General features: G+C 38.1%; 1 protein-coding gene across 1 annotated transcript in view; it reads right to left on the bottom strand.

Moving 5' to 3' along the window:
• AASS (aminoadipate-semialdehyde synthase) overlaps positions 1-16915 on the bottom strand; it is a 66589-nt gene that overhangs the window by 7721 nt on the left and 41953 nt on the right. Inside the window, exons 14-19 of the mRNA XM_008063884.2 lie at positions 15763-15884; positions 15458-15584; positions 11938-12048; positions 11733-11841; positions 10570-10710; positions 4025-4192 (exon numbers count right to left, since the gene is read on the bottom strand). Coding sequence (XP_008062075.1) covers positions 4025-4192; positions 10570-10710; positions 11733-11841; positions 11938-12048; positions 15458-15584; positions 15763-15884 — 778 coding nt within the window. The remainder of the gene's footprint in view (positions 1-4024; positions 4193-10569; positions 10711-11732; positions 11842-11937; positions 12049-15457; positions 15585-15762; positions 15885-16915) is intronic.

Below are 16915 nucleotides of genomic sequence, written 5' to 3'. Positions count from 1 at the left end.
GTCTCGCCAAGCTGCCCAGGCGGGTCTCAAACCCACGGGCTCAGGCAATCCACTCACCTCAGCCTCCCAAAATGCTGGGATTACAGGTTGAGTCGCCGAGCCCAGCTCTACTGTAAAATGTTTACCCCTCCCTTAAGATCCAGCTTAAGGCCAGGCGTGGTGGCTCAAGTCTGTAATCCCAGCACTTTAGGAGGCTAAGGCGAGAGGATTTCCTGAGCCCAGGGATTCAGGACCAGCCTGGGCAACTTGGCGAGACCTTGTCTCTACCGTAAATCAAAAAATTAACCAGGCATGGTGACGTATGCCTTTAGTTCCAGCTACTTGGAAGACTGAGGTGGAAGGATCGCCTGAGCCCAGCAGGTTGAAGCTGTGGTGGCCGTGAGCATGCCACTGCATTCCAGCCTGGGCAACAGAGTTAGACTCCAACTCAAAAAAAAAAAAAAAAAGACCCCGTTTAGCACATCTTCTGAGTCCCCTAGATGAGTGGGTATCCTTTCTTCTCATAACATTTTGTGCATACTTCCACCATAGCAATTAACACCAATTTTAGTTAATTGCCTATTCAGCTGCTGGGCTTTAGATATAGAAAGCAGAGAAAGTATATATATTATGTTATATTATATGTATGTGCATATCTTTCATCCCTATGACCTCATCCTATTATTCAGTGTTCCAGTATTTGAGTTGGCTAATAAAAGAACAAATAGCTGGATGAATAGATTCTGAAGGACAATGCAGTGAAGGAAGGCCATAACGGGTTATTCTCCCATGTGCAGATGTAGGCAAGGATGGGAAGGCTAAAATAACGGAAGAGAGGAGGAGAACAAATTTGGTTAGAAGGAGAAGTATATGTAAAGCAAAGAGGAGTGAGCCGGGTACAGGGCTCATGCCTGTAATCCCAGGTTTTGAAAGGCCAAGTCAGGAGGATTGCTTAAGCCCAGGAGTTCAAGACCAGCCTGGGCAACATAGCAAGACCTCGTCTCTTCCAAAAAATCAAAAAATTAGCCAGACGTAGTGGTGCATGCCTGTGGTGCCACCTACACAGAGGTGAGACTCTGACTCAAAAAAAATGCTGAGAAGTAAATTCTAAGTGCCATATATATAACAGAAGCTCTGAAAAGGGAGAATATACTGATGATCTTCTCTTTAAGATGGAAAGATGAACCTGGAAGACATTATGCTATGTGAAATAAGTGAGGCACAAAAGAAAAATATTGCATGATTTCACATATGGAATCTTTTTTAAAAAAAAAAAGTCAAACATGCAGAGACAGTGAATAAAACAATGGTACTAGAGGTGGGCTTGGGGGAGGAAATGGGGAGATATAAGTCATAGAATAAAATGTAGCAGATAGAGGTCAGGCATGGTGGCTCACGCCTGTAATCCCAACCAAGGCAAGAGGATTGCCTGAGCCAAGTGGTTTAAGACCAGCCCAGGCAACTTGGTGAGACCTCATTTCAACAATAAATTAAAAAAAAAAAAAAATTAGCAGAGCAAGGTGGCATGCATCTCTAGTCCCATCTACTTGGAAGAAGTTTCGTCTGAACCCAGTAGGTCAAGGCTGCAGCCTTGGTGACAGAGTAAGACTTAAAATTTAAAAAAAAATAATAAAGGCTAGGAGCCGTGGCTCAAGCCTATAATCCCAGCACTCTGGGGAGCTGAGGCGACAGGATTGCCTGAGTCCACGGGTTCGAGACCAGCCTAGGCAACATGGTGAGACCTTGTCTTTATAATAAATCAAAAAATTAGCCAAACATGGTAGCACACAGCTAGTTGGAAGGCTGAGGGGGAAGGACCATCTAAACCCAGCAGATTGTGCCACTGTACTCCAGCCTGGATGATGGAGTGAGATTCCAACTCAAAAAAAAAAAAAAAGTAGCAGATATGTAGAATGAAAAAGTGTAGTGATCTAATATGAGGATGGCAGGTAATAAAATGGTATTATATTTGGGATTCATGCTAAATGAATAGGTTTCAGCTGTTCTTTAGTCACAAAAACAGATGGATAACTATGTGAGACAGTGGATACATTCATTTGTTCCAATATAGTAGCAATTTTACTTTCAATATGCATTCAACATATACAACATTATGTTGTATAGTTTAAATATATACATTTATACATATGAGAAAGCATAAATAGGCGTTAGACATAGAAAAATGAGGCAAACCAGAGATCAATCTTCATATGTCAACACCATAGAAATAATCTGTGCTCAAACATGAATTTTTTCAGATATTCCCATTCAAACATGAATAGCACCCCCAATGTCTACCGATTCCTGATGCTTCCTTCAATTAGGGAAGAGGAAAAGGAAATGTTCATGGCCACCTAAAGCCTCATAACATGACCATTGTTGAATACTTGGAAGGCTGAGGCGGAAGGATCGCCGGAGCCCAGAGGCTGCAATGGTTGGGAGCAGCCACTGCACTCCAGTCTGGGCAACAGAGTGAGACTCCAACTCAAAAATAAAATAAAATAAAATAAAATAAAAGTAAATACAGTGGTATGGAGAGCTTCATTAAAAACAAGACCTGAAGGTGGAAAAGGAGGGTGGTATAAAAATCAGGGGTTGGGGGGACATTCCAGGCAAAGATAACCCCCAGTACAAAAAGACATGAGAAAGCAAGGAAAAAGCACACCGAAGAATTGAAGGATCATCACTTGCAGGCCTGTGTCTCTTACTTCTTCCAGAAAGATAATTAGTGAATACTAGATAATACACATGAGACAAAGCCCCTCTCTGGCCTCAGCCAAGAAATCTCAGAGGTCGGAGAGTTCTGTAATCAGATCTTTGATTCTGAGAGACGTATGTGTTTTAGGTAGGCTAGCTACAGTAGGTTGAGTAGTGCCCTTCCCCCAAGTTCATGGCCACCCAGAGCCTCATAATATGACCATTGTTGAATACTTTCGGATGTAATTACTTAAGAACTTCAGTGAGATCAACCCCGACTGGTCCACCCTACATAGTGTTCTTACAAGAAGAGAGAACCCAGTGAGATACACAAAAGAAGGTGATATGAAGACCAGGTGGAAATGGGATGGATGTGTCTATAAGCCCAGCCTCCAGAAGATGCCAACACTACCCACGCCTTGATTTCAGACTTCTAGTCTCCTGAATCATGAAAGAATAAATTCTTGTTTCAAGTCACCCAGTTGTGGCAATTGTTATGCTAGAAAACTATTACAACAGGTGTCTGGATTTGGCTACCTTTGTAACTGCTCTTTGTGATCAATAAATGTGTCCTGGATATTTGCATTTATGCTCCTAGAACGCATTTCACATTCTGTGGAAAACATTTCAGATTTGCTTTGGGGAAGCCTCTTTCACCTGTCCCTTTCCCCAAACCAGCCCATGTGTTTCCAATAACACTGAATACATTTTCAACTTCAGGGACCTATCACATAGGTCAAAGCCAATCAGCACATTTTATCCTACCGACCTCAGAGAATGTTCACAGCAAATGAGACAAAACTTATATTGTTAGCTATTACAGAGCTGTATCTTTTTATTCCCACTGGATTGGAACCTACGATAAGAGACTGGGGAGGCTGCTAATATCCTGCCATCGTGTAGAACTTGGGACTATGAGGACTACTGGAAGGAAGAGAAACCAAGTCCTGGTGAGGTCACGTGACCTCCAAATCTCACTAAGCTTGGGGCTGACCCGCGTCGGCCTTCAACACATCAATAAGCGTACCTGGTCTCAAACCAGGCAAAGTGAGGACCAAAGGGAGGCCCAAACTTTACTTGTATGATGTCCACTTGTATACCTCTTCCTGAACTGTACCCCACATCTTTAAAAAGAACAACAACCAAAAAAAACCACAAAACTCCTAATGAGTCAATACATTCTCTTTTTGCTATTTTGAGTTGTCTCCTAAAACATTCAAACAAAAGAATTCTGAGAAAATAGGCCCCCACTGGGTTTATCACCTTCATTATTTTGATTACTGATTAAGTGTACATATCACTTGCATCAACACTGGCGATATGTTTAGTCTCAAGGACTGCTGCTTACCTTATACCTCAGTGTCCCCCGCAACAAAGTGTGAGCAGACGGAATGCCATAAATCTCAGCATATTTTGTACTGTCTCTGTTAGGATAGCCTTCCAGATTTAACCCCGGGAAAAAATCCATGGAAGTAACTGCGTCAAGAAAGGAGACTCCCCCTGCAACGTTCACAACCTGAGGCACATTGAAAAGGTACACACAGGGTTTCAACAACTTGTTCCTTTAGGGCTTATCTGCATTCCTTGCACAAAAGAAAGCAACAAGAAATTGAAAAAATAATAATAATAATGAAACCATGATAATCAGCATCCCATACTCAAGTTGTTCTACTAATATTATCATTTAAAAAACCATTGTTCTCCCAAGCTTAAAATTTGACTTAAAGCATTTAGCTTTTCTTTTCTTTTCTTTTTTTTTTTGAGTTGGAGTCTCACCCTGTCGCCCAGGCTGTAGTGCAGTGGCACTCTCACGGCCACCCCAGTGTCGACCTGCTGGGCTCAGGTGATCCTTCCACCTCAGCCTTCCAAGGACGGGAACTACAGGCACGCCACCATGCCTGGCTAATTTTTTTTATTCATTGTAGAAACGAGGTCTCGCCAAGTTGCCCAGGCTGGTGTCAAACCCGCCGTCTCAGGTAATCCACTCGTCTCGGCCTCCCAAAGTGCTCAAGCCACTGAGCTCGGCGGCATTTAGTTTTTCTAAACCTAAGGTCTTGGCCGGGCATAGTGGTTCAACACCTGTAGCCCCAGCACTTTGTGAGGTTGAGTTGGGAGGATCGCTTGAGCCCAGGAGTTCAAGACTAGCCTGGGCAGCATGGTGAGAGCCCCCCCGCCTCTCTAAAAATATTAAAAAATGAACCAGGCATAATGGTGCACACCTGTGGTCCCAGCTACTTGGGAGGCTGACGTGGAAGGGTCATCTGAGCTCAAGAGGTTGAGACTGTGGTGAGTCATAAACATTCTACTGCACTCAAGACCCCGAATCAAAAAAAAAAGCAGTGAAGTATTTTTGTGTCTTTAATTTTAAAGGATTAAATTTTCTTTTAGTTTGTGAGGTTCATGATTGGTCTTAAGATAACAGAAACAAATCTGGAGTGATAAAATCAGGGCTGAGAATTCTGGTTGAGGCCACTGGTAGAACTGGATTTTTTTACTGACTACACAACTAAAAACAATTTCTGATCAATTTCTCAAAACAACGCTGTACCAGGGAGCTGCCAAGGTACCTTAAGATGGACTCCCAGGAACTAGTCTGAAGGACTTTTTGGCTAAACTTCATCAAATGATTCTCATAGTTTATTTGTAAATAAGTTCTGCACGTGTCTCTGTATGAGAGAAAAAAATGGTGACTCGTTTATATATGGCGGAAGCCCAGAGAAAAAAGGGTTATACTGACTGCAGTGTCAAGACCGATAGAGTCTTTTCAGTTCAAGGGCTCACTTTGCAGAGCACTGATCACCATTTAACATTTTAAGAATGAGAATCTGAAGGATGTGAGGAATGTTTTTAATTAACTTTCTTATAAAATTCTGGATCATGTGCACAGTACACATTCCCAGAGAGATCATTTCTGCACTACTTCTTTTTTAAAAAAATTTATTTAATAGAATTTTAATGTTTAAAAACATTTAATAAAGAAAACAAATTGGGGCGTGGAGGTGCACACCTGCATAACAGCAATTCAGCTCAGGTGACTGAGGAGGAAGAATCACTTGATCCCAGGAGTTCAAGATCAGCCTGGGTAACACAGCATCATCCCATCTTTTAAAATAAAATTATATTTTTAAAAAAGCAAATGTTGATCTTTGGCATCTCCATACTCATCTCACTTCTATAACCTAACGAAAATTCCAAGTGTTGTTTGTTTGAAGGTCAGGAACATTTTTAAAATAAAATTCAAGAAAGAGCACAATATTCTAGCATTTTACCAACTAGAACTAAATCAGTTAGTCCATAAGTCTGTCATGAAATCCCTATGTAGAAAATACGGAAATGTAAGCTGAAGGGTGATGATCTATTTAGAGAGATTGGCAGTTGGTTATGCAAATTGACCCCAAAATTACTGGATAATCATTATCATTTGATATCAATTCAGAGTTGTATTTCTAGTGGCACATTATGTGGTTCAATAATAAGCCCTGTCCTGTTTAGTATTTTATTAATGATTTGGATAAAGAAAGAGAGACATATTTGTCAATTTTTTAGCAAATAAACATTTCTTTCTGCCCTGACAATACTCAGGCTCATTACTCACTGCTGCTGCCGGCTTAAGTCAAACTCTTTAACAAACACACATCTCCCAAACACTGAGAATCACTGCCATATGTTATTTTAGGATACATATTCAAATAATCACAGTCAGCTTGATCACTAAACTTTTGAGGAATTTAACACAGGAAATATACAATAACTTATTCAGGACCCACTATGTGCCAGATACTTCATATATATTATCTTTAATCCATGCAATAATCCATTTGTCAGAGGTGAAAGCAGGTTGAAGAAGACACTCAGATGCATATTTGAACCCAAATATCTGACTCCAGTGTCCATGTTTTTTCTATTAGACAAGTTTTTTCTATCAGTGTGGACTGTCCCCTCAGTTGTGCTTAGTCTTGAATCAGCATTTTGAAAGAGAAACTGAAAATAGGACAGCATTCCAGATTATGCCACCAGTGACACATCTGAAAACTGCAATAAGAATGGATGAATCTAACCAAGTATGGTGGCTCATGCCTACAATCCCAGCACTTTGGGAGGCAGAGGTGAGAGGATTGCCTGAGCTCACGGATGTGAGACCAGCCTGGACAACTTGGTGAGACCTCATCTCTACAATAAATCAAAAAAGTAGCCAGGCATTGTGGCACATGCCTGTAGTCCTGGCTACTTAGAAGGCTAAGACAGAAGGATCACCTGAGCCCAGCAGGTCGAGGCTGCAGTGACTATAAGTGCGCCACTACACTCCAGCCTGGGCGGCAGAGTGAGACTCTGACTCAGAAAAAGATTAAACAGGATATACACACTCATGAATTTAATTTCTTCAAAATTAAAACGTCAGTTTTATCAAAAGACACCATTTATAAAATGAAAAAGGATGACATCACTCATCATATCACTGCCAGATGTCACCAACATAAGAAAGTAAACCAGCCCCTGTGGAGCGAATAAACTAAGAGAAGATGAAATCACTATCTCCAATTATGTAAAAGAAAATTAGATTTGTTAGATACTGGATTAGAAGTTAGAAATAATTCAAGTGGCCAAAAATTACTGCAAAGGTACAGGACAATAAGATATGTTCTAATTCATAGGCCACTGCTTAATTTCGGCAAAATTTTATGGCTTCAACTTTAAGCAGAAGCCAGAAAAGCCACATGGCTCCCCAGTTACTATTCTGTTAATTATTTATGGCCTGCTCTGGGTGGAAGGTGGTGGTGGCAGAGGGAGTGAAGGGACAAGAAGACAAGGGAGATTTTAAGACGTTTAACAATCTGGCTTGGGAGACAGACTGACACACTTGAATTACTGAATGAATAATACAGCACCTGGAAAATTCTGAGATACAGAAAAAGTGCCCGACACTTTGACTGAGTTCAGACAAAATAATAGTGAACGAGGGCTGGAGTGATCAGGAAAAGCTCCATCTGCAAAGAACTTAAGTGGGACCTTGAAAAAGATATCATTTTACCAAAGAAAAGCATATTGTTTCTTCTCTTGGCATCCTCCACAGTGTCAGGGAGATGCAAAAAGTATTTTTTTTTTTTTAATAAAAGAAGTTCAGGATGAAGGGGGAAAACTTCAAATTCAACGAATACAACTTCTGCTACCTAAAATTTACCTCTTGCTTTTCTTGAGCTCTCAAGACCACTAATTTCATTATGTAACTGATGTTTGCTAGATTGATGACATGTCTGATAATGGGCTGTTAGGCAGATTGTAATCCATACGGTCTCATTGAGCAAGAACCCTGGGAGGCTGGCATTATTGCCTTATCTTCAACAAGGAACCCGAAGCTCACTCAACCAGTAACCAAGAAATCAGAGCACAAAGCCAGCCCTGACATCAAGTCCCTTGCTCTTTCTTTTACATGGTCGTCAACTGCTGACCCTTTTATTGTGCTCATCTTTATTGTTTATAAGGCCACCTGCAAATATGCATTTTACCCAATTGAAGCAAGATATTTTTTTTCCCTACCCTCACATATTATTTTATACCCATCAGGCCCTTTCTCTTCCAAGACTGCAGAAGGTAGAAGGAGCTGTTGAAATGCAACAGTACACAGGCCTTAGCACGTAAAAGGAAGTGTGCTTGGTAGAACAGCAGACTGACTCTGGCCCAAACCTTCATGATTCACAGAACTAGAGAAGTGGATGGAAATTCACCACTCACATTACACATGAGATTGACGTCCGGTGGACTTTTACAACTGCCTGGTCTTTGGAGACACTGTGAGGGATGCTAGTGCTTGGACCAGAACTTGCTGGTCCTGTTTATTATCCTGACACGTGTAATGCATTATTCCAACATCAACCTAAAATGTCCTGCTTGTTTAGTAACATTTTAAGTGTAGCTGTGGTTTTCTGATCATTAAATTAGTTGCTCTTAATTCAGCTGCATATTAACATCACTTGGGAAGAATTAAAAAATTCCAGAACCCTGGAATTTCAGAATCTTTGGGCATGAGGCTCAGTCATCAGTACTTTTAAAACATTCCTTATGATTTCAATGTACAGCCAAGTCTGTGAGTCAAGCTCTATATCATAGGTACAAATTTCTAAAATACATTTAGATTCACAGATAATTGAGAATTCATAATACCCAGGCCAGAATAATTTTTTCAAGACACACATCAGATCATATCACTCATCACTCCCTACAGGACCAGGGCTTGGTCGGGTAAGGCAAGTGAAGTGCCTAGAACACACAATTCAAAGAGCCACCCTCAGTTTGTCACATCTTTTTCTAAAATATGAGGGGACCCAAAAAAGCCCAGAATTATATTTTGGAGGGTAAGCCCATTGTAGTATAGCCTTCTCCCACTAGGTAAGTGTTCTAGGAACCCATCAGCTTCAGTGTACCTGCTAGCATTGTTGTGAGAGGCTATATTAGGCTTCAGTGCATTTTTTTTGGAGATTCCTTCTACACATTTGCCCATTTCATGATGGGTGGTTTAGGAACGCACCTTCCCACACTGCAATGAATGTTCAGCAATTTTTGACTAAAAATGACACAGCCCTCTTTCCCCATCCTCCCTATTCAGCCCATCTTGCCCCAAATGACTTTTTTTTCGTTTCCCCGATGAAAAAAGTCCTCAAAGGGAAACGTTTTGCCAATGTGGAAGAGGTGAAGCAAAAAATGGCAGAAGCACTAAAAGGTATCAAAATGGACGAGTTCAAAAACTGTTTTGAGCAGTGGAAAAAGCATCTTGATAGGTGTATTATATCAAAATGAGAGTACTTTTGAAGGTGACTGAGTTTAAACATGTAAGAATAAATACACAATTTTTGTATAAATACAAAATGAGTCTTTTCTTATTGTTAGGAGCATAGACAGATGTGATTTAATGCTGGCTCTGCTACTTGGTAGTCTCTTTAACTGTGGCTGCTCTCTGAGCTTCCTATGCCTGATTTCTACCTTATAAACTCTATATCACCATTCTATAAACTCTATATCAGCATCCCTACCTGGCTGGCAGTCTCTTATCCTCAAGGCCGAGTACACCCTCTTCTCCACAAGTTTTCCTTCTCCACACCCTCCCTTCCCTCCAACTCTTCACCAAGGACAAACCAATTGCCCTCTCATCTGTACTTCTGTGGCACTTTTGCATACTTTGGAATTTTCCCCACTGGATTACAGTTATTTATTCCAGTGTCTGTCTTTCCTGCCATTGAGTGATCTATTTATTCCAGTGTCTGTCTTTCTTGCCATTGAGCGATCTGGCAAAAGAAGAAAGAAAAGGTTTCAGACTTAGTTAGACTGGGTTTGAATCCCAGTCAAATAACCTTAGACGTTCTCTCTGAGTCATGACTTCCTTACTGTAAAATGAAGAAAATTATACTACACTCAGAGAGTTCTTATGCTCTGTTATACTGCAGCTGAGAAATAAACTTTGATTTCTTTCCCTGACCCACAAAACCCTCCGTTTCAAGAGCTGACTCCATCCACCCATTCAGCTGAATGTTCTGAGGTCAGGAATTTCATTCACTGTGACAATCTTGGGTGCCTCATCCAAAGTCCAGCACACAATAGGTACTCAGAAAATGTTTATCATGCTGAAATAAGTTAGGAGATGATCACTGTGTATGCCCATAGAGAAATGGAGAAGCAAATTTTCAAGTGGCAGAAAACAATTTGCAAGAATATAGAGGGAAGAATAAGCACAACTTTGCTGGGAACCACACTAATGGAACAGAAAATGCACTCAGGAGGAGGTAATGGGGACAGGCAGCATGGCAGTTATTAAAGGGCCTTGGTATCAGGAAGAAAGAATTTGGACTGTCTCAGGCAGTTATTGCAGGTTGATATCACTATGCTTCTATGACATTCTTTCACCTTTCCATTGAGCAGGTAGGTGGCAGGCTGCATTATATTCATCAAAACTCCCACTGGACTCCAGCTAAATTTATATCTCAATGGATTGTTTGAATGTTCAGGGGCTGGAAGTCCACCGCAGTAGGAAATATACGATTCAATCTGTAAATTAAAGAATAAGTTAGAAAGAATTAACAACACGTTAGGGAGAATCATGTATCTAAGTAATTAATTGGAATGAATGGAGTAAACATGCTTCAACTTTCATAAAGTGATTAAGGCTTTCAAAAATCCTTAAAGCCAAATGTCATTTGATTAAGTCACCATTATATTTTACATATATAAAAAGAAAAACAAAAAAATCCTAGAGAGATAGTGACTAACATTTTGATCAGTTAAAAATCCAACTATGGCTGGGCACAGTGGCACATGCCTATAGTCCCAGCACTTTGGGAGGTTGAGGCAAGAGGATTGCCTGAACCCTGGGGTTCAAGATCAGCCTGGGCAACTTGGCGAGACATCATCTCCACAATAAACCAAAAAAAATTAGCCAGGTGTGGTGGCGCACGCCTGTAGTTCCAGCTGCTTGGAAGGCTGAGGTGGAGGATTGCCTAAGCCCAGCAGGTTGAGGCTGTGTACCTCTACATCCCAGCTGGGGTGACAGAGTGAGACTCCAATTCAAAAAAAAAAAAAATCCAGCTATGAGTTTAATTCTACTTGGTGAGTTCCTACTAACTTTGGTATTCAAATTATGTATTTGATTATATATACTTATATATTCAAGAATATAGAACATTTCATCTGAATCATCACATTTACATATCCAATAGTACCTTGTCATGTGCAAAAGATAATTCATATACCAACAGATTCGTGATATCCAAAGATTTTCCCCACTTTTAAAAGTCAATTCTTATTATAGAATCTCCAAGGTAGTCTAAAAATTGTATTAAGCCAAAATATTATAGTAGCATCTATTTCTCTAAAAATTGGTGACTACCCACATTATTTCTTACTATACAGATATTTCCATAGCTACAGACTTCTATTTGAAATTTCTACTCAAAGTATGAGTTATACAGCAACATCTTTCATCAAAATTACGGACAGATTATTTCTATACACAGGAAACTGGATCTTTTGATATTTTCCTAAACGGAACTTTGAGTGTAAACTTAGCTCACTGTGGCTCCCACTTCTTTGGCCTTGTCTATTGTTTCCATTGCCAACATATGATCAAGACCAGGGTCCAATCCTAATTCGCCAATGACTGTAATTCCAGCTTCTTCCACACTGCAGCAGGTGAAGAGGGGGGAAAGAAAAAGTTGGAAATAAAATAAAAACAATGTCACAGAGCCACTTACTTTGTTGAAAATGATTAAAACTTACCTCTTTTCCAATTCTTTTAGTGCTGGTGTGATGTAGCTTGCAGTGACCATGTTAACTTTGCTTGTGATGCATGCCTTAGCCACAAGAGGATGCAATACATAAGGCAACAAGCTTCAAAACAGAGGAAAAACCTGATCAGAAACTTTCTTTTCCACCCCTACCTTCCAGCTTTGACCTGTACTAAAGCTGGGTCTTTAAGGCACTGTTCTGATTAAATTATTCTCTCAGACATGAGCAAGGATTCCCTGTGGACTACAGGATAAATCTATCCTGTTATCACATCTAAAGACCTCCACAATGACCCTCACCTAATATTGCTAGTTTTCTCTCTCAATTTCTTTCATAAATTCTATATGGAAATCAAAGACAATATTGTAATTGTCCACTCAAAGCATTTACTTTTTCTTTACTCTTACTGTGTCTTCCACTTGAAATTCTCAAGACACCCACACACCCCTATCCAAATCACACCCTCCTCTAAGAAATGCCTGAAAAGTTATATTCCTCCAAGAGTTTTTCCCAGATTCCCCTTGAGTCAGATATCCTTCCTCTGCATGCATCCACTGATTTCTTTATAATATTTAATGAAATTTATCCCATTTGTTTTTACATTTCTGTGGTTTCCTGACTTGAGTTCCCTCCTAAAAAAAAACAAAAACAAAAAAACAAAACGCAGTTGCTGTTCTTTTTACCTCCACATCTCTCAAATGACGAGAGCATGATGTGTCAGACTAGATCAACGTGGCCCATATGTTACATTAGATAATAAACTTCAGGACAAGCCCAAGGAGGAGAGAGGCACTCATGGTATTGATCAGTGTTAAGGCTATCAAAACGGATAAAAATCTATATGGTGAGCAAAAAATTGTACTGTATGCAAAACAGGTTTGATTGGGTTTTCTAAAAGTTTGACCTTGGTACTTTAATTTAGTGCTGGGACTACACAATCAAAAAAATTAACTTTCATAAACATCAGTATAAATGAGTACATCTATATTCTATTCAAGGAATAATAAAGCACCCTATCAATCACATGCCAACATTTAAGTTCTACCATATTGCCTACTTGGTAAAGTCATCTACACAGTACCAAAAAAATAAATACTAACTTATAAAAAATATCACACTTTATCACTGTACTTTTCAAATTCATCCTGCATACTTCATATTTTCTTTATTTCATGCAAAACAAAATAAAACAATCAGACTAGGAATTTATACCTCAAGTCAGCAGAATAGATAATTGCTACTTAGATTTATTATTATGTAGAATGAAACTGTGTGCGCCTTTTGACAGTATTAAAAGCTCCTATAAAACCTCCTGGTTTCTGTGTTTTTATTTTTTAGCAGAAAAGGAATTACCATGTTACCATATATAGTGGCCTTTCAAAAGCCATTGAGCAAAATACTCGCAAAACTGTTAGACTCAAAGTATTAATAGAAAATGTGAAATAGCATCATCTTAAAAGTTAAGTGAAAAGAATTTTAACACCATTGTTCATATTGAAAACTTGCCTGATCAAAAATTAACCAAGATCTAATAATATTTTAAAACTTTGACCTAATAATATGTTGAGAAGTAAAATGACAAGACTGATTGTTGGTGCTTTTTTTAGACAAAGGGATTACAGTTTATAATGCATTTGAATGTAATATAATAAGCACTCAGTGGGACCTAACACTTGAGTTATTTGAATTGATTCCAACCTAATTATTTCAAATGGTTGAAAATGTCACTTGTGAAAAACACACATAAAATACAATCAAAATTTTCAAACTTATCAAAATCAACTACTGCTTTGCATTCAATCATTAAAAACTCAATTTGAAAAATTTAACTGAGAATTTGACATATCATTATAAAATTACTCCTCATTTCATTTTTGTAGTCCCTATTTCTGTGTTTATATCAAAACATTCTTATCCCAACTTAAAAATATTTTTAATTATTTAATGATCACTACAAGATAACAATGTTTAATGGCATTACCACTATTCTGCATAGAAACTTCACCAAAATGAGAAAATATTGAATGTAAAACAGATCCTGTTAGTGCTAAATCTTGTTGAAGGCTACTTTTTTACTACAATTTAAAATTTGCACATATTAGTAGATTGTTGTCATATTTTGTTCCAAACATTTTAATAATGTTATTTATCTTGTTTCATCAAATAATAATGATATATTTAGATATGTATTTGTGGCAAAATAAATTCTTAATTTACTCAGGAGGTTAGAATATTTTATTTTGAATCAAGATTTGCTTTTCTAGTCATACCAGTTTCAGAGAAGGTCAGTTACTTATTCATCAATTTTTTCTAGATAAAAATTAATATGCATAAAATTTGTATAAATTGAGTAATATTTTAATTCATGAAGTGACCCTATATTTAAATATATCAAGAGGTAATGTAAAAGTCCCCACTTGTAATTAGAATTACTTTTCACTGTATCTGTCTTACAAGCATGCTTGTTTTAAGTAGGACATCACAGAACTTCCTCCAAAGATACAATCTGAATCTGACCTAACTATGAAAGTGATTAGATAATCACTATGAATGAGCAGATAACTTTCTCTTAACTTGCAAAAATTATATTCTAAGAATAAATGACTATTCTCATTACTTTGACATTTCAAAATTAGGTTTAATTATAGAATGACCCTCATGTAGCTCTATATCTAGAAGTTAGATCTGCCTTTTTATTAGGTAATAATAAATACTATATTTCAAGATCTGTCCTTATGATAAGACTTAAAACAATCATAAGGCTAAAGAATCCACTTATTTCATTTAAGCTTTATAAATTCAAAACACAAAATGGACACCAAAAAATATGAAAAATGAATACTTCATGACCTGCAATTCTACTTCTTAGTATATACCCAACAGAAATGTATAATTTGTTTGGTGAAATGGTTTACCAAGGATAAATATAAAAATATGTATAGCAGCATGATTCATAATTGCCAAAATCCAGTTAAAACCTGAATATCCATTGTAGTCAAGTAAATAATAATGAACACAAAAGGATGCCACATAGCAATGAGGATAAATAAACTACAATTACAGACAATAACACAAACGACTCCTACAAACAGAATGAGGAATAAAAGAAGGCAGCCAAAAATGAGGACAAACTAATCTGTACGTTAGAAGGTAGGATAATGTTTACCCCTGGGGAATGAAGTTAGTGAATAAAAAGGGGCACAAGGAGGGTTTCAGAAATATCATTGATCTTGCTTTTCCTAAATGGGTGATGGTCACAAAGTGTGCTCACCTGGTGAAAATTCATCAAGTTGTAAATGGCATGCACTTATGATTGGTGTACCTTCCTGGATGCATATTTTATGTAAAAAGTGTACTTAAAGAGCAAAGAGAAAAAGGGAAGAGGAGAGAAGGGGAAGGACAGAAGAGGGGACAGGAGAAGTGAGAGAAAGAGAAAAATAAAGAGAAAACAAGGAAAAAGAAATAATGACAATAAACAACAAAAAGAAGAAAATCATTTCTTGCCAGATACCTGATGACAAGATCTTGTTTTGCCACCAAGGAGCCCAACTTCTCTTCTTGTTTACAAATGTCCATGCTAACAGGATTAATATTATATTTCTTGCCTAACTGTTCAATTTGATTCTTCATGTCAGAGCCTATTTCGAGAATAAAATAGTCAAATCTTTATATTTCCTTTCATGCATCAGAGTAAAACACATTTTAACATCTCTAAAAAATAATTTTTCCTATTTTAGAAGCAAAACATCCTAAGTTTCACAGAGTCAATAAGTTATGAAGTCAGTTTTTCTTCTTCAAACATTAGGGCTTATTTACCTACTGTTATTTCTATATTGCCATCTCTTGACAGGTATTCTAATACAGGTTCAGATACGTAGCCAGATCCAAGAACCAAGACCTTTTTCTTGGTGCCCACTGAAAGTGACTGAGCATGTTCCCTATTTAAAAATAAAAAAAGGGAGGGGGGAAGAGGGTAATTAAAATTTTATTTTTTAAATAACAGATAATCTCGCTGTCCCCAAACAACACTAAAACCTAGACTATGAAGTAACAATTTCTTCCCATATTACCTGTAATGAGAACATCCACAGAGTTCCCTATATCAACATTTTTCTTTAATTATTTTAGATTTTGACCAGGGAAAAGCAATAGATCCTGACATCTCTGCGATATATGTCTATAAATTCATAGATGTGTTTCATCAATTTCCAGTACTACCAAGTGAAGTATAGATGCTGGACCATTTTGGGGCTTACTCACAATTGAATAACAGTCTACATTTTGTCTTTCCAGGGATGGGATTCAAAATCATGCTAGGAGCTTAACCTGGGAAGCTTATGTATGCCTCACAACACTCAATATGGCAACAATCTGAGGAGATTATTAATATCCATATGAGAAACTGCTTTGTCATATATCTTTAGGGTCACTTCAGAACAGTTAAAACTACAACTTTGAAACCACAAATGCCATGGGTTAAGCGTAGAAACCTAAGACTAATACCAGGTGGGATTTTAATTCTTGAACAGTTTATTCTTCTAGAATTTGTACCTTCTGGACAGATGACTCTCTGTCTTTCCCACAAACTATGATCTCCAAGGCAGTGAATAAATCTTACCCATCTTTATAAACCCACTAATGCTCAGTAGATTTTATCTTTAATATGGAAGGTACTCAATAAATGTCTTTTGAATCAAATTCCCCAATATCAACATGAAACTATGGGAATGGGCCGGTGCCAGGGACTTAAGCAGGCTCTATTGCTGGAATCTTTGGGGAAGGATATCTCTTGAACTTTAACCCATAATCCTTTTCATTAACTATAAATGACTTCAAATAAATATGAATACAAAATGATCCTGGCCTTCTATACCCCCAACACACACACATTACTAATGAAGTCTCCTTTAACCTCTACTCCCATTTCATTTCCCCTCCCAGAGAGAACCACTATTATTTAGTTACTGCA

This window comes from Carlito syrichta, unplaced genomic scaffold (assembly GCF_000164805.1).
Source record: "Carlito syrichta isolate Samal-C Ts95f unplaced genomic scaffold, Tarsius_syrichta-2.0.1 Scaffold307112, whole genome shotgun sequence".
Taxonomy (NCBI): Eukaryota; Metazoa; Chordata; class Mammalia; order Primates; family Tarsiidae; genus Carlito; species Carlito syrichta.
Note: the sequence above shows the minus strand (reverse complement) of the source record. Positions and strands in the feature narration are given on the sequence as shown.